The 24,129-nt window shown below is 34.9% G+C and overlaps 2 protein-coding genes across 4 annotated transcripts; both read left to right on the forward strand.

Moving 5' to 3' along the window:
• The first annotated feature begins 105 nt into the window (after positions 1-105).
• On the forward strand, positions 106-8,380 carry LOC133862457 (acetyl-coenzyme A carboxylase carboxyl transferase subunit alpha, chloroplastic-like). 3 transcript variants are annotated; one of them, XM_062298283.1, is made up of 11 exons: positions 106-264; positions 1,308-1,783; positions 2,009-2,083; positions 3,995-4,102; positions 4,190-4,350; positions 4,676-4,790; positions 4,889-5,043; positions 5,561-5,612; positions 5,694-5,762; positions 6,979-7,056; positions 7,271-8,380. In XM_062298283.1, the coding sequence occupies exons 2-11, from the start codon at positions 1,400-1,402 to the stop codon at positions 8,276-8,278; spliced, it is 2,205 nt and encodes a 734-aa protein (XP_062154267.1). In that variant the 5' UTR covers positions 106-264; positions 1,308-1,399; the 3' UTR covers positions 8,279-8,380. The 3 variants fall into 3 exon arrangements, with proteins under 3 accessions (XP_062154267.1, XP_062154266.1, XP_062154265.1); XM_062298282.1 differs by having other exon boundaries at positions 1,317-1,783; XM_062298281.1 differs by having other exon boundaries at positions 107-264; positions 1,331-1,783.
• A 3,513-nt stretch (positions 8,381-11,893) lies between these two features.
• LOC133863062 (DEAD-box ATP-dependent RNA helicase 8) lies at positions 11,894-19,769 on the forward strand. Its single transcript, XM_062299041.1, has 11 exons — positions 11,894-12,099; positions 12,270-12,881; positions 13,939-13,999; positions 14,994-15,228; positions 15,460-15,698; positions 16,258-16,509; positions 16,589-16,769; positions 17,273-17,361; positions 17,441-17,514; positions 17,637-17,750; positions 19,440-19,769. Exons 2-10 carry the CDS (start codon positions 12,571-12,573, stop codon positions 17,713-17,715), a joined length of 1,521 nt encoding a protein of 506 aa, XP_062155025.1. The 5' UTR covers positions 11,894-12,099; positions 12,270-12,570; the 3' UTR covers positions 17,716-17,750; positions 19,440-19,769.
• Positions 19,770-24,129: the final 4,360 nt, after the last annotated feature.

Consider the following 24,129-nt stretch of genomic DNA (forward strand, 5'->3'; position numbering starts at 1 on the left):
AAGGACACGTCTATCTTCTGGATAAATGCATGTCAACACCCAGTCACCTTTCATGCGCGTGGCTATCACTATCCAATAAAAGTTGGTCTGCACTGTATAACTCTGCGTAGAACACATAATGCTTTATTTTGAAGGCAACTCTCCCAAATGACTCGGAGTACGTGCACCAGGAAATGCCATAGTTTGCTTTTTCATCTGGGATGTTATTGCTGAGCTTCTTCGCCCTCTCCTGAGTCCTGAAGCCTTCACGCCCGCATAGTAAAGGTATCCAATTAGCTTACTCTCTCTGGTCACTTCTTTCTTCCTTCGAAGTTTTCTCAAATTTCAGACTAGTTTTCTGTTAGCTTTTTTTTCCTGTTGAATATACATGAAAAAATTGAGACTATGGTTATTATTTTCAAAAGCAATACATAACTTGGAGACTATAGATTCAGGTGAGCATTTTGGAACTATTGTTATTGAAAGAAAACATAAAGCTAAAAGAAAATAAAGCAGAATAATAGAAAATAGAGATGAGATTTTACGCGGTTCGGTCTATGACTTACGTCTATAGGATAAAGCCCAAAGGGCTACATTTTACTTTTATTACTTGATATTTTCACAATACAATAGACTCCTATTTGTATGAGGGTTTGAGGAGATAAATATGGTAATCGATCAATGTGATTTGATTACCATCAAATCTGCTACAAATAAATCAATCAAACCAATCAGATTTGATCGATTACAATTACAATATATTTCTCAAACCAAATCCCCCAATATATGGAGAGTATATTCTCTAACAGTTATGTATCTAAGTAATTATATACTGGGGTGTACTTATGTTAATTATGTGTTTCTATATATGGCTGTTACAAAATTAATGTGTAATTTAAGCTTCTCAAGCCCTTGGTTGTTATGGCATCTGATGCCACGGGATAAAAGATTGTATTGCTTTGATAAATCCATTGATTCCATTGTATGCCAATGAGCTTTAGCTCAAATGGCACTTCTTCCTGCTATATGAACAGGATGAAGGACGAGGTCGTGGATTAATCAAGTGACTGGCCTGAGAGAGCTTAGTTTTCAAAGTTTCCCATTTTGTGGGGTAAATCAATCTTGGCACGGATACAAATAAGAACAGTTCATCAGTGTTTTAGGGACAATGGAATTGAAATTCTGAAAAGATATGAAAGGATCGGAGGGAACTACATAGAAATTGCAATTCATTGTCAAGAGGAGAAAGATATATTTGCTTTCCTTTTTCATTTCTGGCTCCTAAAACACAGAGATTCTGAACTATTTTGCCGGAAAAATGAACTAAGTTTTTGTAGGGATGTAATGGCAGGAATGCAGCCCGGGTGAAGAGGCATTGCTGTATTAACTCTGATATCTGCACAGAGATTTCTATGTTGAAATGGCTACCTTGTCAATATTAACTGTAAAGTGTGGAGGACAAAGAGAAGGCAGAAATCAAGGCTTTGAATCCAGGTCACATGTGTATTTTTGCAAGGACTTTTTCACTTGCTATTTATTTAAAACTTCATTTAGAGGAGAAAACAGAAATTGGTCGAAGGCTTTTGAAAGTTCTATGATTAGAAGAAGAAATGGGTTTTGTGTCATTGCAAAAGTCAGAAAGGGAAAGAATCATGATTATCCATGGCCAGAAGATATTGATCCAAATATCACCAGTGGTCACTTGACTTACCTGTCTCACTTCAAGCCTCTAACTGAGAAACCAAAACCAGTCACACTTCCTTTCGAAAAGCCATTGGTTGATCTAGAGAAAAAGATTATTGAGGTAAGTTGCTCAGTTAGGGAACTTCATGACAAGTGGCATTAGAGTTTAGAAATTTTTGGTAATTGAATAAGCATGAAGAGCCATTCAATAATGCTATGTCTTCTAGATGTTGCTGCTAAACATTACATTTTACACCTTGACTTGTGACACCTTCACAAGGCACGGACCTCAGATCTTTCATCCCAATCATATATCTACTGTTTAGTTTTACTATCTTTCTTGCAGGTACGTAGGATGGCTGATGAAACTGGTCTAGATTTTAGTGATCAAATTGGTGCTTTGGAAAGCAAGTATCAACAGGTAAATGTCCAAAGTGCTTAGTTTCTGTTAGGGCAAAGTTGCTTCTATTGTCTGAATTTTCGAACAGCAGTGTTATAGCTGCTGTCTTTTTCATATTGGGTCGTAAGATCAAGAAAATGTTATTTGATTACAACCAAGTCTAAGATAGCCTTCTAGTTTTAACGCAATCTTTTTAACAAGAAAAAAAATACAAATAAAGGATAACCCTTTTTTTTTCTTTTTTTCTTTTTTTAATGTCTTTGCAAACAATTTCAGTTTTAGCACCTACATTCCTATTTTCTGCTGGCATCTACTGGGTCTGTTGTGAAGATTCTAACTAATTAAACTACATAAGCAGCATCAACTTCAGAACCTTTACTTGTGGTAAAATCCAAACAGACAGATTTCACCATAGGATAAACTGTATAAAGGTCTCTATTTTTGTTAGTAGCATGAGGGTGAAGAATTTTTGAGAGAATGGTTTCTGTCGACTTAACAGAAAACCAGTAGAATGATTCTTATTTATATTGATACACATAGGCTAGTTGGTAAGAATAAGAATAAAATCTGTGCCTAGTTTAAAGGAATACAAAATAATTACAAAAGAAGGAAGTAATGAATACAGGAGATACAATATCTCTAAAGTCAAGTCTTGGACTGCACGTGTAGGTATGTAAGGAAAGACTTGAGCTGCTCACATATGTCTTGTACAACAAGCATAGTGATTAAGGAAAGGTCCTGTGAGTAGCTTCCAATATGGTCGCATATCAGTAATATTCCTTGCTGAATTAGGATCCTTGATTGTGGGAAAAGATTCTGTATTAGGCTCTGTAGTCTCAGTATAATCCGGATGCTTATGAGTCAGGGCAAAGGCTCCAATAAGGTTAGAATCTGCTGCTGATATGGGAGAAGAATCCTCTGATATTATGGGATGATCCTCGACTGCTGATGTGGAGATTGAGGCAGTAGGCGCTGATGCGGGTGGACAAGTCTTGGCTGAGCTGGTTGCCGAGGTGGAGACAGCTTGTACACTAACAGAGGGAGAGGTTGAATCTTATGTTGCCGATAGAACCAGGTGTAACAGATGAAGTATGAGCGCCTCTTGAAACCAATGTTTGGAGCAGTGAAGGGCTGATTGAACTTGAAGGTGTTGCGAGCATGAGTGGAAATAGCCAAAATAACGTGGTTAGAGAAAGTGAAACAAGATGTTTGGCTGTAATGTAAAAATAAAAATGGGTATAGATTGTGAACCAGGGGATCTTGCAACAAATATCATCTAGTTATGAAGAAGGATGAGCATTACTGAGTTGGGTGGCGTGGAATCTTATCAATATAAGAGCAAGGCTACTATGAAAAAAACACCCTCATTTTCTGGCTATGAGCTCTCCCTTTGAAGACAACCATACCATGGTATAGAAGTTACCACAAATGTCACATCATAATGTTGAGATTCTCTTGTTGGTTCAGGTAGTAAAAATTTAGCACGAAAGACCCCCAAATTTAATTACGTACCCAGTCACAAAATTCAAGAGGCAATCTTGATCAACACTGTCTATCCATGCTTTTGTTATTGTTAAATACATGAAAGCATTAGAAGATGGACAAATGTAGAAGAGGAGGAACAAACAATAAATGTATACAAGCATCTCTCCTGCTTCCATATTAATATGGATTTTGAAGCATAAGTTCACTAGTAAGAGCATAAGGAACAGATAATAAACATCTGCTCAAAATTAACTGTGGTTACCTAGTTTATCAGTTGAAGACAGTAACAACAAGAAGCCTAGGCTAGTTGCTAACTTATTGACAGATATTCAATTATTATTTTGATTATTCTTGGTAAAGTTGCAATACACATTGCTATTTCACTTTCTTTTTCTTTTATATATTCATGTAACCATCATTCGAGCCATTTCTCTACTTCAAGTTCAGGCTCTCAGAGACTTATATGCACATTTGACACCTATCCAACGCCTATCTATTGCTCGACATCCCAACAGACCAACAGTTCTTGACTATATATTGGATATCACAGAGAAGGTAGTTTGTCACTTGTAATAGTCTTTTATATTTTATTGTAGCACTATATAAGGTGCAATTTCTTACTTAAAATCCTCGATCTCATAGTGGGTGGAACTCCATGGAGATCGTGCAGGCTATGATGACCCTGCCATTGTGACTGGTATTGGCAGCATGGATGGTAAGAGTTACATGTTTATAGGCCATCAGAAAGGTAGGAACACAAAGGAGAACATTGCACGCAACTTCGCAATGCCAACTCCTCATGGGTATGTTTCAAGATCTCAATTAGAATGATTATTAGGCTCTTTGAAGTATACAAGACTCCAAATATTTTAATCAATTTTCAAAAATTTGAGTTACAAATGTTATATTGTAATTCCTGCTTAAATTCTACATATGTTTGAAATTTGGGTTATTTTGAAATTTTTAGTAGTCTATTTTGCTGCACAAAATTTGAGGGGGCACAATTGAGATGTGAAAGTGATGTTTGCTAGGAGAGAAAAACTGCAGAAAATAATTCTCAGTTTTATGCATCTTTTTCATTTCTATTAAATATTGATTGAGTTCACTAAAACAATTGTCTGCAAACAGTTATCGGAAGGCTTTGCGTATGATGAAATATGCTGATCATCATGGTTTTCCTATTATAACATTTGTTGACACTCCTGGGGCCTTTGCTGATCTCAAATCTGAGGAACTTGGCCAAGTGCGTATGCAACCATTCTTCTCACTTTATAAGTTGTTCTGTCTTTGATGTACTTCTGTCACGCAAAATTAAAGATGAATTGGTCTTTATTTATCCAGGGTGAAGCAATAGCCCAAAACTTAAGGACAATGTTTGGCCTCAAAGTGCCCATAGTAACAGTTGTAACAGGTGAAGGTGGTTCAGGTGGAGCTCTTGCCATTGCTTGTGCCAATAAATTGTTTATGCTAGAGAACTCTGCTTTCTATGTTGCAAGGTGATATTATTATTCTTTCTTCTTTCTTTTAAGTATTCAGTTAAAAGCTATCAAAAGAAAGTTGAAGAATTTAAATCATGAAATTGGTACTCATTTTAATGTACTAAATAAAACTGAATTCTTAATTCCACTTTAGGTGCCTATGTTGATGAAGCAACCAATAAGAATTACGTCGATAGATCATCAACTTATATGGAACCCGTTTTGCTTCTAGTTCACTGCTTATTTTCATGGTCGAATTGAACCCCAAGTCATCAATAAATAAAAACTTATTGCTTATATTGAACCAATGAAATCCTTCATTCCTCTTTAGTGGTCAACAGGTTGCTCACAGATAGAGAGACCTATATATTAACTCCCTGTTGTGAACATTATCATTTCCTTGGTATAGCTCTCATGGGTATTTATTCCATGATTATAGCATTTCACGTTTTCACCTCTCGTGGTCATAGCTCCTTAGCATTTCTCATAGTCTCAGTGGTTCTAATATCTCTTGTGGCTATGTTTCTCTAACCAGTCCTGAAGCATGTGCCGCAATATTATGGAAATCTTCCCAAGCAGCTCCTAAGGTAATCTAATGATATGGTGGTCGTGATTAATTGGAATGTGGGACATTTTAATTGATCAGGTGTAGTTTTAATCTAGTGCAGGCAGCTGAAAGACTCAGGATAACAGCCAAAGAACATTACAGGCTCAAAATTGCTGATGGTATAATTCCTGTAAGCACTTTGCTCCTTTAACATGTTTCCCATTGTTTAATTGTTATTCTTATTGGTCCTGGGTACTACAACACTTTGGGCTGGGAATGACAGTCATAAGATTCCAAATTCTTTTTTCTGGTAGGCAGTAATCTCAGCGACCAAACTGATAATTAATTGTAACCAGTTATATACAGAATTTTCCTTTTATTTTCAGTTATCAAATTGCCTAGTAGGATGAGAATCCATAGTTGCTAATCTCATAGGACATTTTGAGTACAGAGGAAATGTTTTTGTTACTTGCCTCTTGTTTTAACATCAAGTTTTTGTCACCAGTTAAGCTAAGTTTTCAACAGACACAGTTTTGTAACTATGGCAGTTATAGATGCTATAACAAAACAAAACTTTGTATAAAAACTGTCTCGAGAAATCTACGAATATCGAATTAGGTCTCGACAGGGGAGTCGTGTTTTACTATCAGCCAGTGCAAAGTTTTCAATTCACTTAAGGTATTTGGAGACCCCTTATAATTTTCTAAGGTGAGGCCTCAGGTGAAAGGACAGAGCCTTTGTCACTTACTCAGCAATTTTGAGTGCTTCAGGCTTCAATAGTGATTCTCTTTTCCACATAGTGGAGGTTAAGAGCAAGGATTCCTGCCACCCCTGTCTATCTTCAGCTATATCTCAGGCAACTGCATAAAATGAGAGAAATCATTTTCAATCAATTGCATTTGAGCACAGTAAACACGACTAGAAGTTTGCATGACATAGAAAGGATTCAAAACACAGATTTATACCAGTTTATTTGCGAAGGTGAGCTAATAAAAAGTTTTCATACGTAACCATATTGATTGAGACTTGTTGAACAAAAAAAAAGATGCTTCCACTGACTAATCTTCTTTGAACTATTGATGGACTGAAGTTGTATGGGTTCTCTATTAATGTGAAAATTAATTCTATCATGCAAAAGATTGCCTACAATGTCAAATATATGTTAACTTATAGGTGTTTGACTCCAAATGTGCTGATCTTCATATTATTTTAGGGAAACTTATTGTGGTAAAAGCAAAAAATACAATAAAACCTAGCGGACTCTCCCTGACTGAATTTAACAGGTTCTTACATATATCACATGACAATCAGCCAACTCTTTTGTTTTTCTGTTATTACTGATTGATGATCAACTCAGGTGGTACGGATTTTGTCATTACTGTTGTTTATGTCGCTATTATTTACAGGAGCCTCTTGGCGGTGCACATAAAGATCCTCTATGGACTTCCCAACAAATTAAGCTTGCAATCACCCAGGCCATGAAGGTATGTGATATTAACATTCTACACACACGGATAGGAAAATGAATTTATTCATTGAAGTTCTATTATATTTTTCTAGTCCTAAACATTTTTCCCAACCATTACCCGCTATTTTAGGAAATAATAATAAAAGAACATTTTATCATTATAACTTTTCATGTATTCATCTTACTAGATATGTTTCTGGGGAGTCATTTCTCTTATTTAAAATTCATAGGAATTGGCAAATATGGATAAGAAAGAGTTGCTCAACCACCGTAGACTCAAATTCCGGTCAATTGGAGGTTTCCAAGAAGGCATTCCTGTGGAGCCAGAGAGGAAACGCAACATGAAGCCATCAGACAACAACATGCCTAAGACTGCTGATATGGTGACAGAGCTTGAGAATCTAAAGAATATTCTTGAGCCAGGACCATCCAATTCAACTGCCATTCAAGCAATTGAAAAACTCAAGCAAGATGTAAACCACGAGATTAGCAGAGCATTCATTTCGATGGGATTGCAAGAAAAGTTTGAATCGATTAAGGCAGAGTTATCTAAAGCCCCAAATCCTCCTGATCAGGCCCCTGATCGTAATGTAAAGGAGGACATGTATGAAATAATGCAGGAATTTAAACAGAACTTGTTGCAGCCGGGGGCCTACCTTGGGTTAAAGTACAAGCTTGCAAAGTTAAGATTGGTTAGCAGGTTCATTGAGATTACAGAGAAAAGTAAGAAACTAAAGGCAGAGATTAATCAGAAAATACCACTTGATATCAAAGCAAAGATGGAAGTTCTGAAGAATGCTCAGGAAAAATTATCCAAAGGGGATTCCATAAACAAAGATTTAGCAGAGGAAGTGGAGAGAGCAAAGAAAGAGATAGAGGAGGTTCTTAAGTCAGCTAACTTGGATATTGTTGGGGTGACTAAGAGAAAGATGGTTAGTTCATCTCTAGATTTAAGAAAGAAGATAGTGGAATTGAACAAAGAGATTCAGGAGGAGATTGAGAGAGTAATAGATGAAGCTGGTCTTAGGAGCAAACTTAAGGAGTTGAAGGCGGAGATAGCAAAAGGCTCAACTTCAAAAGGTGTTGAAAAATTGCAAGCAGAGATAAAGGAGGGGATTCTTGCTGCTTTGGATGTCAGTGTCTTGAAGGAAAAGGTTGACAATCTGAGAGTGGAGTTGGCATCCTCCACAGGAAGAGCTACTGAAGGTAAGGTTGGTGCCGAAAATGGCAAATGCTGAAAGAACTTGCTTTGTTACAAAAAGATAGCTATAGGACATGATGATACATCTTCTTGTATTCAAATTATGTATTACAGAACAATGATAAGATGTTATCTAGTATTTTCACGTATTTATATATATATATATATATATATATATATATATATATACACACACACGCACGCACATTATAAGTAACTGGCCCTAATGGCCTTGGAAAGAAGAATGCTAGATACTATATTTTTATCCAAAATTTATCTCACAATGATAACATGACAACCCTAACCAATAATCGGTTAGCGTTTTCATTGTGAAATAAGTGTCGGATAAAAATAAGGTATATAACATTACTTTTTTAAAAATGCACCACCTTGTTTGCGATTTGAAAATACAGATTTGTCTATATTTTCAAACCGTAATTTTAAAAATAAAAATAAAAATAAAAAATTACAATTCCAAACAATATACTTTTGTCAATTTTACTTAGAATCTTAATTTAATGGTGCAAAATATTTATTTGGCTTTTGAGGTTTGAGACTGTGACTTGCAACATGACTTTTGGTATTCTATGTGGAATTTAAACCTTTATCTACATGACTGCGTTAGGCAATGCATCAGATCCTCCATCATTTTCTCCTTTATTAGATATAATCGCAATAATATAACAGAAAAAGCAAAAACATGATATGACCTACAGGGAAAAAAGAAAGAAGCCACTTTGCCATGACTCATGACCCGGCCCCATCATCTTTTCCAACCACAAAAAGGAAGTTCCCTTTCCATTATCATTTATCATCTCAGTATTTAATTTTCCCTATTTTTCCCCTCTTTTTTTTTTTTTTTTTTTTTTTTTTTTTTTTTATCCATTTTGAAACTGAATTAACGCTGACCATTTTTTTTTTTTTGGGCTCAGAAACGCCAACAAATAGTCAAATACAAGCAGCAAAAGCTGCAAACAGAGGCGGTCAAACACCTTTTACCACCACTTAATTGGTTCGTCCTATGTGTAAAGTGTAGATTGGATAACTTTAATAATATTTATATAATTATAAGATATAATTTTTATGGATTCGAAATCTATAGTCTGAAAAATAAAATAAAAAAGAAAAAGATTTTAACCAAGTTGTGCTTAAACTTCAAATTTTGAGTATAATTGGAAGATAGACAAATCCTAATTAGGAGAACTAATAATGAAAACAAGTCGACTTTAATGGATTAAAACCATTTATAACAAGAGAAATGCTAACACTTACACTTATGTTTTACCCCATCTACACCTTGACGTGAGCCACCCTAGATCTTTATTGCATCTTTTTTCTAAATCCATTTGCTTTGTAAACGCAGTGACAGATCTTTCTTCTTTCTTCTAAAATAAAAACTTTTTCTTTTTCTCCCTTTCGCATTTGAAATATTTTTCAAACTTGAAGATTATTCTCTTATATCTTCTTTTCTTTTGAAGTGAGAAAGCGAAAACAATTGAAAGAAACAGAGAGAACACATTTCTACGAGATATTTAGGGTGAGTTGTTGCAAAAAGAGGTTTGGGTTTATCATTTTCTTCACCAGCAAATCTTAGAAAAAAAAGAAGCAAAAGCAAAAATAAAAAAGAACCACCTTATGGGTATGAGATTTTATAGAAAAAAAAAAAAAAAAAAAAAAAAAAAAATCAAAATTTAGTGACTTTCACGGGGTTTTACAAAAGAATCACTCATTCCTCTCTCTCTCTCTCCTTTGACCGTGCCTCTGCCTTTATTGATTGCCATACAAGCAATCTTCAAGCTCAAAAAATTACTCAAATGTGAAGGAATAAATAAATAAAAGTTATTTTCTCGATTCCGGGTTCACGTCACTTCATATCTGAGAGAAAGCATATGGGTTTAAAAAAACATAAAAGAGGCACTGAAAATCTGATGTGCCTATTGCCACGTTAGGGTGTGGAAATATGGGATTGAAAAATGGGTGTAGCATTTTTCTTATAACAAATATATTTTAAATAGTTTATTTTGCTTAAACATTCAAGAAATAGTAGAAAACCATATTTTTATTCGATTTTGTTGGTGTGAATATGCTAATAAGTTGATACCACATCATCAAAATATGATAAGAGTGTGGCATTTCTCTTACTCTAAACATTCTCAAATGTAGATTGAAATACAAATGTTGTATTTTAGAAAAGGGAACATTATTGTATTGGTCATTGAGTTTTGCTTCTCCTTATTTTTTTTTTCTAATTTTTTTTTTTTCCTTGTGGTTCTGTTTTGTCAGATCTATTATTTTGTCCAATTTTATAAACTTTTCTTTTACTGAATTATTTTAGAAGAAATAAAAAAAAATAGCGGGTGGCTCACGGTGATACCACCCCTTTATTAGGAAAGCACGAGTCACTTGTAATATATATATATATTTTTTTGAATAATTCTACAAGTAAAATGTTATAAAAATTAAAAGGAAAAACTACGTATAACCCCCTCAAACTACCACATCATTATCAATGTACCCCCTAAACTACCAATTGTGTCAATCTCCCCCCTTAAACTACAAGAAAATGTCAATGTCCCCCTAATGACAGAAATGTCCTTCATAAAATTATTAAAAAAAAATAAAAATAAAAATTATTAAAAAAATCTAAAATAACAAAAATTTATTCCAAAAAAATAAAAATTAAAACTTTTTTTATTTTTTTTTTAAATAATAATTTTCAGTTTTTTTTTTCCTTTTTTTTTTCTTTTTAAAAAAATTGTTTTTTTTCCTTTTTTTTTTTAATTTAATAAAAACAGGTTTTTTTTTCATTTGTTTTATTTTTTTTTTAAATAAATAAATTTCAGTTATTTTTTCGTTTTTTTTTCTTTTTTAAAAAAAATATTATTTTTCGTTTTTTAATTTAATAAAGACTGGTTTTTTTTTTTCATTTGTTTTATTTTAAAAATAAATAAATAAATTTCAGTTAGCTTCTTTTTTTCTCTTTTCTTTTTTCTTTTTTCGTTTTTTTTTCTTTAAAAAAAAAATAAATTTCAGTTATTTTTTGTTTGCTTTTTTTTTTTTAAAAAAAAAAAAAAGACACAAAATAAAAATTTTGTTATTTTATTTTAATTTTATTTTTCGTTTTTTTTTAAATATTTCGTTTTTTTATTTATTTATTTATTTTTTATTTTATTTTTATGTTTTCTAGTTTTAGTTTTAATTTTTTGAATTAATGAGGACATTTTTTGTTTTATTCAAGAAAAATTAGGGTCATTTTTGTCTTTTTGTTGGTCTTAGGGGGGACATTGACATTTTTTGGTAGTTTAAGGAGGGACATTAACACAATTGGTAGTTTAGGGGGTACATTGACAATTGAGTGGTAGTTTGAGGGGGTTATGTATACTTTTCCCAAATTAAAATTATCACTTATTTTATTTTAATTTTTTATAAGCTTGATTTAATGATTGATTTTCACTATCACATCATTATTTTGTATAATAATCGAATAACGGTCTATTAAAAAAGATTTTTTTATTTTATTTTATTTTTTTCCTTCTTTTGGAAATGAGTGTAATTGAAATCTTTTGTTAAAATAGGGCTTATATTGGGAAAAAAGCAAAAACAAAAAGCTAACTGAGTCGGTAGTTAAAACGAAAAAAAACAAAGAAAGCGGGGCCGTTGAGCAAATTAGAAACAATCTCTCTTTTCTGACGATGCCCTAAGATTCTCACTTGCTCCGCAGCACGGTGCGAGTTCGTCATTTCCTTCTTGTGTTCTCAAACCCAACTGAGTCCTCCCATTTCTCTCGATTTGCCAATCCAAAGACATCAGCTTCCTCTTGTTTCCGATCTAATAGATCTGTACAAATTACAGCCCTAGGTCATTAATCGCTTCTCTTTTTCTTTTTCTTTTTCTTTTTTCTTTCTTTCTCAAGGTTCTGTATTAAACCCTAATTTCTTTCACTGCTTCTTTCTTAGGCTTTGAATTTAATCTGTACTGGTTTCTAACCGTTTTTTGAAATTTGCTTTATTTTACGATCCTGCCACCAGGAAACCCTAGCTACGTAAAAAGGTTTGTCTATATTCGTCGATTGCAGACTTTTTGGCCTTTGCCCTTGGTTCCGCTGTCAATTTGCGATCCTGTCATTTAGAAACCCTAGCTTTAGAAATTCTTCTCTACTTAGGTTTTGATTCGCTGGAAAAATCTCCACCGAGCGCTAGAAGGGTTTCAAAACGCCCACGGTTTTTGTTCTAATTAACGATCGCTACCGACAGGAAACCCTAGAGTCGCGGTTCTCCAGCAAACCCTGGTTTTCGACCTTTTGGGTGGGGTTTGAATAGAACCGGTTCGATGAACAACAGTAGAGGGAGGTATCTGCCGGGTATGGGCATGGGCCGAGGCGGAGGCATGAACGCGAACCCTGCGTTCCAGTCAAGGGCTCCACAGCAACAGTACGTGCAGAGGAGCATGGTGCAGCAGCACAATCACCACCACCAGCAACAGCAGTATCAGCAGCAACAACAACAACAACAACAACAACAACAGCAACAACAGCAGCAGCATCAACAGCAGCAGTGGCTTAGGAGGGGTCAGTTGGGCGGTGCCGATTCGGGCATTGACGAGGTTGAGAAGACCGTGCAGTCCGAGGCTGTGGACTCGAGGTACGTTTCCTTCTGTTTGAATGTATTGTGCTATTATGTTCTATTCAGCTATTAAGCGTGAGTGTCCTGTTGTGGAAATGTCGATGGAATGCGTGGAATTAGAGTATTAAGGTAGAATGAGAGCCTTATTTGTTTTGTGTAAGTTAATTTTTTGGTCGTTGAAATTTAGGGGTTGTTGGCCTCTGAATTGTGCTTGAGGCGTCAGAGTTTTAAAAAAAAAGTAAGAATGCGGAAGTAATGATAACCTGAAAGGAATCACAGTTTTAATAGGAATGCTTGACTTGTATTTCCTTGGTGTTCTTTGTATTTCTTTTAGTGGTTGATGATTATTGATCTACTATCAGTTGGTATTATGGTTTCCGAATTAATTATCCTGGAGTAGCTTGTAGGTCTATTTAAATGGGGAATTGTTTTTTTTTTTTTTAATGGGGTAAAGGCGGTCACTATTTGTGAAACTTATACATATATGTAGCAGATCTTTTTTTGATGCGTGTATAAAGCAGTGTCTCTTAATAGGACCCACTTTGTATGGGGTGGCTTATTTGATTCAAACATTAATAATTAATAAATTAAGAAAACTTTTTCTTGCAAATTTAGTCCTTTAGTAGTTGTTTTAGTAAGAATTACACCTCTGGTGGGGTCTGTTTGGCTTATGGTATGGTTGAAGTGTTTTCCAGTTACGCTCACCATTGCTTTCTTGTTGGAAAAGCGTTGATTCAGTATCATGGTTTGCATAGAGCATATGGTAGAACATGTCATCAAGATATTTGCCAAGATTTTTTATATACTAGCATCTTTCACATGGTCCTTGAATTTGCAAAATGATCATGCGCAAATGTTTCTAAGCATCAAATTTGATTTTTTTTAATTGGAAATCAAGATGTGATTCTCAAAGATTACTTGATTTGATTCCATGTAGTTTCTCATTATTTCTGTTTATGTTCAATTGTTTGCTAAATCATTTCTGTTTCCTTTTCTGTGAATTATATATCTTAGGGCATAGAGTTACATGAAATCTGAATTTCTATCCTTTTTGTTCTCTATTTTTCATCTCTAGTTCACAAGATTGGAAGGCAAGGCTAAACATACCGGCCCCTGATACACGCTACAGAACTGAGGTACGATTTTAAATGCTTTTGTTTTTAATTATTATATGCATTAAATAGCTGCCACATACTTGTTTTTAGTCTTTTGTTGCCTTTATTTCTCCCCATTACTCTTGTTGGAATGTGGTGGTGTTCCACATGGCTGAATGGTAGTGAAAATTAATTCTGTGGCGGAGATAGGCTACCATGTAATTTAAATTATAGAATGTGTTTCAGATTACATTGGCACCGTACTTTCTCTATTAACTGCATAAAACACCCTTCAAGTTTATAACTGATTCATCGAATCTCTATCGTATGTCTTATTAACTCTCGGACAATGTTCCCTGTGGGTGAAGTAGCATGCCAGCAAATATAAAGGTACAAGCCTGGATATCTTCATGACCCCTGTTCATGGCTTAAAAGACCTTGATAACAAAGTAACAAACTAGAATTTTATTATCAGATGTGCTGGTTGGTTTTTGTTTTTTTTTTATACACAAGATTCTTCATAGAACATGACCATAGTTCTGTGATATTTTTATCTTTGATGTTATTTTGGCTAATTATTAATACTATTCTTTGTTACAATAAATGTGTTTGGGTATGAGGACATTAAACTGCTTTGTGGCTGAATGAATTTGGGGAGTTTTTTACCCTGATCTTTGTGTGAACTTCAGCTACACATTTATGATAAATCTAGTTTCCTTATTGTGATGTTCACATACCAATGGAAAAATCGCCTGCTAATTCTATTGGTTTCAGGGTTAAATGTTTTGATTTCTGTATATGCGTAAAAGGAAAAAAAAAAAAAAAAAAAAAAAAGCCCTGCTAATTCTATCATTTCTGAAGTTTGAACGACTTCATAACCATTTCTTCTGCATTTTAGAAAAAATGTCAGTACTCAGTCAGTGACCTGGTTTTTGGCATGGAAAAACAATAAGCCATGAACATTATGTCTGGAGATGTAGCATTATGTTATAACTTTCAAATTAGCCCTGATGTGGTCATTAATGTTTTTGTTCAGGATGTGACAGCAACTAAAGGAAATGAATTTGAGGACTACTTTTTGAAGCGTGAGTTGCTTATGGGAATATACGAAAAAGGCTTTGAAAGACCATCTCCGATTCAGGAAGAAAGTATTCCAATTGCTTTAACTGGGAGTGATATTCTTGCGAGAGCAAAAAATGGAACTGGGAAAACGGCTGCATTTTGCGTTCCAGCGTTGGAAAAAATCGATCAAGATAACAATGCTATTCAAGGTTTGATCACTGGCATCTGAATACATGTACTTGCATAACATTTGTAGTCTCAGTCACATGATAAGGTTTGTGGTTATTCAAGATAAGAATATGGTGCCTTAGGTAGATAATTGAGATTTACAAAGAGTTGTTATTGTCATGTTCATTGCACAGGTAGTACACATTTGGAGTTCATGTTGATGCTTGTTTGTCATCATTGTGTATTAACTTGAAATGTCTTTTTTCATGCAGTTGTTATACTTGTTCCAACTCGAGAGTTGGCTCTCCAAACATCACAAGTCTGTAAAGAGCTTGGCAAGCATTTGAAAATCCAAGTTATGGTTACTACAGGTGGTACCAGCTTGAAGGATGATATCATGCGGTTATATCAACCAGTTCATTTACTTGTTGGAACTCCTGGAAGAATATTAGATCTTGCAAAAAAAGGTGTTTGCATTTTGAAAGACTGTTCTATGCTTGTTATGGATGAGGTAAATGCTTGATATTTTAGCTTTGTTGGCAATGATGGTTTATATTCTGTTTGAGAAAAAAGTATGTGTATTCTAGGATGTTGAGATGGTGATTATTTTCTTGTGTGCATTTCAACATCTTTTTTTCTTTTATCATTTTCTTTAATTGTTAAAAAAGGATCCAAAGTTTCATTAGTGTATGGCATTTTTTTTTGTCAAGTTTATAGGTAAGTAGCAGTTTTGCTTATCCCAATTTACAGTTTAGAATATTTCAAATGGTTCAAGATTCACCCAGCAAGTTGGGAAATATAACACTTTGATTTCCACTTGAAGTAACTATCATTATGATATACATTTTCACTTGTATGATTCTGAGGTGAATTTTCTTTTTGTAGATCTCCTGATTATGTCCAGATCCTTCTGGCCTCTTTTGTTGTTTATTCTAGTTCAAATTTAACTAACGTGGAATAGAATTATTACAATGGTGTTTTTGCTTGATTCTTATTTTACATGCAATTTGGTTGGTTTAGATGTCATGAACTGAAAAAAATCTAAAGACCTGTTCCTTGATGTGTCTTAGGCTGATAAGCTTTTGTCTCCGGAATTTCAACCTTCAGTAGAGCAGCTGATTCGATTTCTGCCTGAACATCGTCAAATTTTGATGTTTTCAGCCACGTTTCCTGTTACAGTCAAGGACTTTAAAGATAGATATCTACAAAAGCCTTATGTTATTAACCTTATGGATGAGCTTACTTTAAAGGGTATCACACAATTTTATGCTTTTGTTGAGGAGAGGCAGAAAGTCCACTGCCTAAACACTCTTTTCTCCAAGGTTTGTTTTCTATGAACTTTTGATGCATGTATTGATTAATGAATATAATTATAATGCAATGTCGTCTTCTTTTTTCCAGCTGCAAATAAACCAATCAATCATCTTCTGCAATTCAGTGAATCGGGTTGAACTTTTGGCCAAGAAAATTACAGAACTTGGCTATTCATGTTTTTATATTCATGCCAAGATGCTGCAAGACCATCGTAACAGAGTGTTTCATGACTTCCGTAATGGCGCATGCAGGAATCTTGTTTGTACTGGTATGTTGCTTTAATAAATCAGTCATGTAGCTGTTAATGACCGCCTATATCTACTTCCCCCCCCCCCCCCCCCCCCCCCAATTATTAAGACCAACTTGAAATTTTCTTTAATGTTCAATAAATTCATATTATATTATTGTAGATTCCAAAATATTTTTTTATTGACAAAAGCCCTATAATTGTACAGATTGGATCTGTTTGTACATAAATGAAGTTCTTTGCTGATTGAATCTCATCTTATTGAATATTGGTTTATGGGGAGATGGATCTAACACATGGATATCATTTGTTATATAAAGCAGTATGAAATGATATTGGTGATCATGTCAATAGTTTTAATATTGTAGAGATGATATTGGCTGTATTTTTAACCAATTTTTTTGCTTACTTTTTTTTATTATTTTATTTTTATATGTGCGTACTTTGTTTTGCCATTTGTTTCCTGATATCTGTTTCATGTTTAACCGGTTAGTGTTTTTTTTTTGGGTGGGGTGAAATGGCAGATTTATTTACAAGAGGAATAGATATTCAAGCAGTCAATGTTGTTATTAACTTTGATTTTCCCAAGAACTCAGAAACTTATCTGCACAGGGTATGTACGATACAGCTTTTGCATTCAGATTTCTCCATGTATGTGTTCTATTCTTCACTGATATTTGGTTTACATGCAGGTTGGTCGATCTGGAAGGTTTGGGCACCTTGGTTTAGCTGTGAATTTGATCACCTATGAAGACCGCTTTAACTTGTATATAATTTGGCTTATCAAAATATTTTTTCTCTCCTTTATTTATATTTAATGTTACATCTATCAAGAGGTATTTATTTGTGGTTCCAGGATTTTTAATTTCCTTGTGTTCTTCCCCATAGGTACAGGATTGAGCAAGAACTTGGCACTGAGATAAAGCAAATTCCGCCTTTTATCGATCAGGCAATTTACTGCCGGTGACTGGTGGTAGATATCTCGCGGTGTGCTCGACAATGGTGAGTAAACCATACCATGTCCTACTGATGCGCCCTATTTGTCATTTTGTGCCAAGCAATTGAATGTGCATTTCTTTTATTCTTATTTAGTTATAGAATGAGTGTCACAGTTTATCTTCATTTCATTTTTTCAATAGAAAGTAATTATGATACCCAAATGTTGACATAAGCTTGTTCCTCTCTTTTTTTTTCCTCCCCCTTACCCTCTTAAATGACAAGATTTCATTGTGTTTAGGTAGGAAAAGTTGTGGTAAGGGAATGATGATAAGTTTGATCTTTTATTATGCCATACCACTTCATACGATTATTCTTGATAAATTTCCAATTACAGCTTCAGGAGTATTTACTCCTTATTTAAGAATTAACAATAGGGAATGATTAGTTAAAGGTGGAATCTTTGATATACAGATGCCCATCTGGTTAAGGTATCTCTTGTCCACTGCAGTGAGAGAATATATATATATATATATATATATATATATATATATATATATATATATATATATATATATATATATACTAATATAAACATATTATGAACTAGTGAACTTTAAATGCTATCCATGTATACTTTCTGCAATACTGACTCATATGCACTATTGCAGGCCATTAATGGCTTAAGTTGGGGTCAATGTGTGAATCTAATAGTATGTATGTATAGTGGAAGGTCAAAGAAAATCCTCATCGAATTCTGTGTCCAGTATTGTGGGACGTGTCTTTGTTTTTTATTTAAAAAAGATTTGCCGTCCTTAAGCAAGATAGCTCACTTTTTTATGCTTCTATATTTACATAGTTAAAACTCCAGAATATGCAAGTCAAAATATATTTAAGGAAATCATTAAGCAATTGATTAGGACCCTTGGGCTTTGAAATATGGAAAGTCTAAACTCATTTAAGGAATCCATTTATAATAATTAAAAAGAGATTAAATTTGCATAATTTTTTAAAATTTTGCTAAAAGATTGATTTTTCCAAGTTAATTCTCACGTGTTCCTAAAAAACACTATTATTTCCTCAGGCACCTTGGGCCATACCTCATTTAAATGTAAAGAAAAAAAAAATGTAATTGGTTTCGTTATTGGGTGCTACAACCTATAACCTTCCAATAATAATAGTAATAAAGAAAAAACTCTGAAGGGCGCTCTCATGGTCATACCTCATTCATTTTGCAACAATTAAAACTCATGATTGCCTTTATTTCTCTCTACCTTAGTCTCCTCTTTGCCATATCTCTATCATATACATGTAAGAAGCAATGAAATATTTTGAATTCCTATCTGATTTTATAGAAAGGTAAAGTCAATTTGGATTAAATTGATAGAGGTATGAATAGTTTTTGATTATTTTCATATTGTGCAATTAGCTGGCTTTTTCAATGACCAATTCTCTTGTTATATGTGAGATATCTTTGTGCTTGATTGTTAGCGTTTTTTCCCATTCTTTCAGAAGTATTTTACGATTATTTTTCTCCAATCCATTGTGGCATGTTTATATGAGTATTGTGGGTTGTGTTGAATATATCATCAGATGGCTCTGTAGAAAAGGGAGTGCTTTTAAGTTCCTAGTCGCTACACTTTTTTTCTTTTTTTTTTAATGCTAGATTGGCCTGCCAAATTAGGTTTATTTGGGTGCAATGATTTGGGATGATTTTAGCAGTTAAATTATAACGTGTTTCATTTCTCTTTTAAGGTGGATGATGTTGTCCAGTGAAGAAGGTATATCTTCGATTCTTCATTATGGAGGACGCATTGCGGGATTCATGTATCATGGTAAAAGTCTTGCCGTTGGTGTAGAGGGCATTTACCTTGGATTGCTTTTATTAGTTTCTGGATTTTCAAATCCCTGGTACTTCAACAGGACCGTAATGGGGTTTCAGATTGGCTTATAAATCCCATATAGATGTTGGGTGGAGTACACCGTTGACTTAGATTTTGTTAAGACTGGTGTCGTACTATGTGCTCTTATTTTGTTGAAGGGTCTACCTTGCGTAAGAAATCCATTAGCCTTTTTATTTTTTTATTCCTAGCTATTTTTGGTGCAAACTTGTAGCTCGTGGTCCGGTTAGCCACAGACGGCCTAGTACTGAGAGATTAGCAAATCACTATGCTGTTGTGCATAGTTAGATTATAGCTAAACGGGAAATATTAGATGGGTCCAATTAATGAGGCATGGGTGAGAACGTTGTGGCTCCTTAGTTCGAATCTTTAATGAGAAAATTAAATTAAAAGGAAAAAAAAAAAAAAAAAAAGAAGAGACGAAGCTATGGTGCTCAAGATCTGCTAGGAAAAATATGAAAATATTGATTTGGGTTGAGGGCTTCCTGAGCTTAGAGTTTTAAATGTCACAAATCCATGGACTGAGGCAAGTAAGGAAGATGCCCGGTCTATTTTTGCTTCTTTTGTTCGATTTCGATTGTTTTCTTTTTGTGAGTAGTGCACCTCGTTACGTCGTTTGACTTGGAATATTGATTATCTCATTAAAAGTAACTTTAGAAGTTAAAATGGGAAGAAGATTGAGGCAACGATAATGAATGGGACCACTGGTGAAAAAGTTGTCATTTTCGTATGTCTATTCTAGCATTATTGCTCTATACACACACACGGTACTTTTTCAAGTGAAGCAATATATCGTTAATAATATATATATATTCACGAATGGGAGAATGGGGCTTTTTATTTTTTTTAATATATGGAAGTACGAATTTCATTCGACAAGAAGGGTTACAAACATTAAAATAGTGGGGTGGGCTCTCCAACAATAAACCCGAATCTGAAAAAGTAGTGCCAAAAAGATAGGTAAAATGGTAACCAAGGAGGGAATAGTGAGTTTTTAGTTCCAAAGGAATTAAAAAGGTTTCGGCCCTATTTACCTTGAACAAAGTCAAGGCTTGGTCTGCACAAGGCGGATTAGAGATCAAATCAGTGAAGAACAGGGGTATGACCCGTGCAGAGGCTTTCAACCCAGTCCAAAACAACCCCTTCGAGAGGGCTGGGAGGGCACTGATCTGAAGATGACATAGAACTGGCACCACAAATATCAAAACAAAATATCTAGTGAATGGGTCTCCAAGAGAGACCAGAACCTAGGAATGAAAAATACAGGGAATGAAACTAATCACAAAGCATCGGAGGTGTAAAACCACTACTGAAGATCGGAACAGGCGGCGGGTTACAGGGAGAAACAGCTCGCACAGCGTCCGGATCTGGCGCGTGGGCTGCACGCTCCGGCGCATGATTGCCGGGTGACGAAGCGGCTGACAGTGGGTTGAAGAGAAAAGAGTCGGGAATCCGATGGTGTGGAGCGTGTGGTGGAGAGGCCTCATGAAGTTAATAGATCTAAGTTGAAAAACATTAGATCTAAAAACTTCAAAATACCGGTGGATCCACGGCTATGAGCGGGAGGAGGCGCACCAGTCCGATCTAGTTGTGGGAAACATGCGACAATGCTATAGCAATAGTTCTGTAGAAAGGTTAACCGAAAATCTAGCAGGATAAAGGCTAGCAAAAAGTCTAGCAGAATAAAGGCCTCAAAGGAGGCGTGCGCAGGGAGATAAAGGGTGGAAAGAGGAAGAGGAAGAGAGGGGAGAATGGGGCCTTAATCAGTCGTATAACCCCCGCTCAGAAAATGCAGCATGTGGGATGGGCATTAAGCCCATCACGTGTAATTCAAGGGCAGGTTAAAAGCTCAACCAAACAAAAGGCTGTAAGGTTGGGGCAGACCGCCTGAGACGGTTTGAAAAGGATTATGATCAAGGAAACCTTGGCAGTGCTTTCTCTCCAAGAGGGGGTCTGACGTGTTGCACTTTCATGGGAACTGGCAAAGAAAACTAGGCTTGGTCATCAATCCAGTTGACTAGGATCTTGCTGGAGGGCCTATATAGGGGTGTTCTTGACTTCTTTGGCATATATTATCATCCAGTTCAAAGCATTGGGAACACACGCTGCAGAAGGGGTCATAGTCATAGATTTGTTGTATGGGTATTGGATCCCAAATGAGGGGGTGGGATAGGTTATAGGCGTGTGAGGGCAGTGAGTAGGGCTTATGGGCCGATGTAGAGGCATGTAAGCCACACACGCCTGGTGGAGAAAGGGCGCAGGATGCCGAGGAGACCAAAGGTGGAGCACGTGGGTGGTGATGGAGGGGAAGGTGGAGCAGATCTAGCTTTTAAGCAAAAATAAAAAAAATATAAGGGACAATACACTTTGCGCATTTAAACTATCATTCCTTTGATGCCTAGACCATCAAACTTTACAAAGTAACATTGGTTAAAATGGACGAAAAAATAATGTGACGAGCACATAATTTCTTTTATTTGAACTATTTAAATTATCTCCAAAATTTTATTAAAAAAGAACAGTTCAACCGCCCCATAACCTCTGCCCTTTGGGTTTAGTATGACCATCTCCAAAAAGGTCTCCCCCCCCCCCTTCAAAATCTTTATGGATGGTTCGGCTACACCCGAACTTCCCCCCTCTCTCTTTTTTAAATTGGACAAAACCACTCTTTTATGGTTAATAAGTGATTTGGTTACCCCTTTAGGTCTTTTTACAGTTGTTTTTAGTTTTTAAATAAATTTTAGGGGTAATTTGGATAGTTCAAGTAAAAAAATTTATGTGCTTATCATGTGTGGCATTTTTTTTCATCTATTTTAACACTGATGCTAACGAAATGTGTAACTTGTAATAGTATGGTAGTTGGAGGGAGTAAAATGTTACTTTTTAAAGTTTGGTGATCTAAATACCGAATGGGTGATAGTTTAAGGGGGCTAAGTGTCGGAAATGCTCATCCTCCTCCCCAAAGCTTTCATGGGAGAGAGGGAAAATATTCTTATTTTGACAAATTTTTAATTATAAAATAGTTCATTTCCGTTTTCGTGTGAAATGGAAAAGATCTTATTCAGACAATTTGAGAAGTGGTGTAACCTGTCACGCTCCTGTTTTGGAATATTTTTAGAACTTATTAATTGGCCTAATATATATATTTTTTTAATAATATAATAAGTAGTTTCAATCTATATGTTTTAAATGTACACTTCCTTTTAAATGGTTTTTAGCACTCAAACTCCCGTTTCTCCTTATATCCCAAAATTGGGGCGTGACATAACCACTCCTGAGGGTTCAAGGGAATAGCTAACCACCCTCGTACACTTCAAGGGGTTGGTCAGCCACTTACCTTAGAATGGTCGGGCACCTTAATCATACTCGTGAGATGGTAGACCACCTTATCAACCACTCCTTAAAAAAAAAAAAAAAAAAAAAAAAAAAAAAAAAAAGGTGAAAGAGTGGTCGGACTACTCATTTTACTTATTATTTTATATTTTTGAAAGCTTGCGCGCGAGTTTGAATCCAAACCGTTGATATTGAATGAAGGGACCTAATCCTGCAATGACCAAGTCACCGAGATTCCTGCCGAAACAGATAAGATTGAGGTATCTTTCTTTTTTTTCATTTCACCCATGGATGAATCCCAGTACGAGTTGCCGACAACATAAGCGAAGGAATCCTAATCCACACGGAAGCTCCGGTGCATTAACTGCTGGGCCGGGTGGCGGGGGTACTTTGCTTGTTGGGGGACCGTCACCTCTTTCGACTACTGGAATGTAATAATTGTACATGTAACTTCAAATCATCTGTGTTCGACCTAAATGGTTGACTATCACTCTCTTTCGTATGACTAATGTTTTGCTTTCAAAACTCCTGATCTACATTATATCAAATGTATATCCAAATTGGACTTGTCATTTTAATTTTTCTTCCTTAATTTGTAAAGACAAGTGCATATATTATCTTTAAATTATTATTTAATTATTAATATTTCCTGTGAGAAGTTATCTCTCACGGTGGGTTTTAAATAAATTTTTAAGATATTTAACTATCCTTAGCTTAGATCTAGTGTGCTTGAAGCAAATACGTTTTTTAACTATTTTGTACATGAGTTAGTTGAATATGAGGAGAATTGATAGAGATGGGACGTTTAACCGTCTCCTCTCTCCCTTTTAATATAAAGAAAATCAATTTTAAAAACAAAAATACACTTTTCTGTTTTTTTTTTTTTGGATTGAAATTGATTTTTTTATATTAAAATGGGGGAGAGGGGACGGTTAAACGTCCCATCTTTATCAATTCTCGGAAGATGAGAGTTATAAATGACACTTTATTGTAATAATTTTGTTTGTATCTATATTTATGACTATGTAACCTTATAGCATGTGACTACAATTTTACAAAATTTTATACTTTGTGATATAAGAATTTTATTTTCATAATTTTTTATCTTTCGTTTAAAAAAACAAAAGTCATTTCAACATCCCATGTTTACTAGGCATGATATTACCATTTAAAGTGCAAATATTTGTTGTCATGGTCCAAGTGGGAAAGAA

Source organism: Alnus glutinosa, chromosome 3, assembly GCF_958979055.1.
Source record: "Alnus glutinosa chromosome 3, dhAlnGlut1.1, whole genome shotgun sequence".
Lineage (NCBI taxonomy): Eukaryota > Viridiplantae > Streptophyta > Magnoliopsida > Fagales > Betulaceae > Alnus > Alnus glutinosa.

Coding starts and splice junctions, on each gene's coding strand:
- LOC133862457 (XM_062298283.1), top strand. CDS start 1,400: ATGGCTACCTTGTCAATATTAACTGTAAAGTGTGGAGGACAAAGAGAA. Junction 4,351..4,675: donor GCAATGCCAACTCCTCATGG/GTATGTTTCAAG, acceptor GTCTGCAAACAG/TTATCGGAAGGCTTTGCGTA. Junction 5,763..6,978: donor TTGCTGATGGTATAATTCCT/GTAAGCACTTTG, acceptor TATTATTTACAG/GAGCCTCTTGGCGGTGCACA.
- LOC133863062 (XM_062299041.1), top strand. CDS start 12,571: ATGAACAACAGTAGAGGGAGGTATCTGCCGGGTATGGGCATGGGCCGA. Junction 16,510..16,588: donor TAAACACTCTTTTCTCCAAG/GTTTGTTTTCTA, acceptor TCTTTTTTCCAG/CTGCAAATAAACCAATCAAT. Junction 17,515..17,636: donor TATGAAGACCGCTTTAACTT/GTATATAATTTG, acceptor TCTTCCCCATAG/GTACAGGATTGAGCAAGAAC.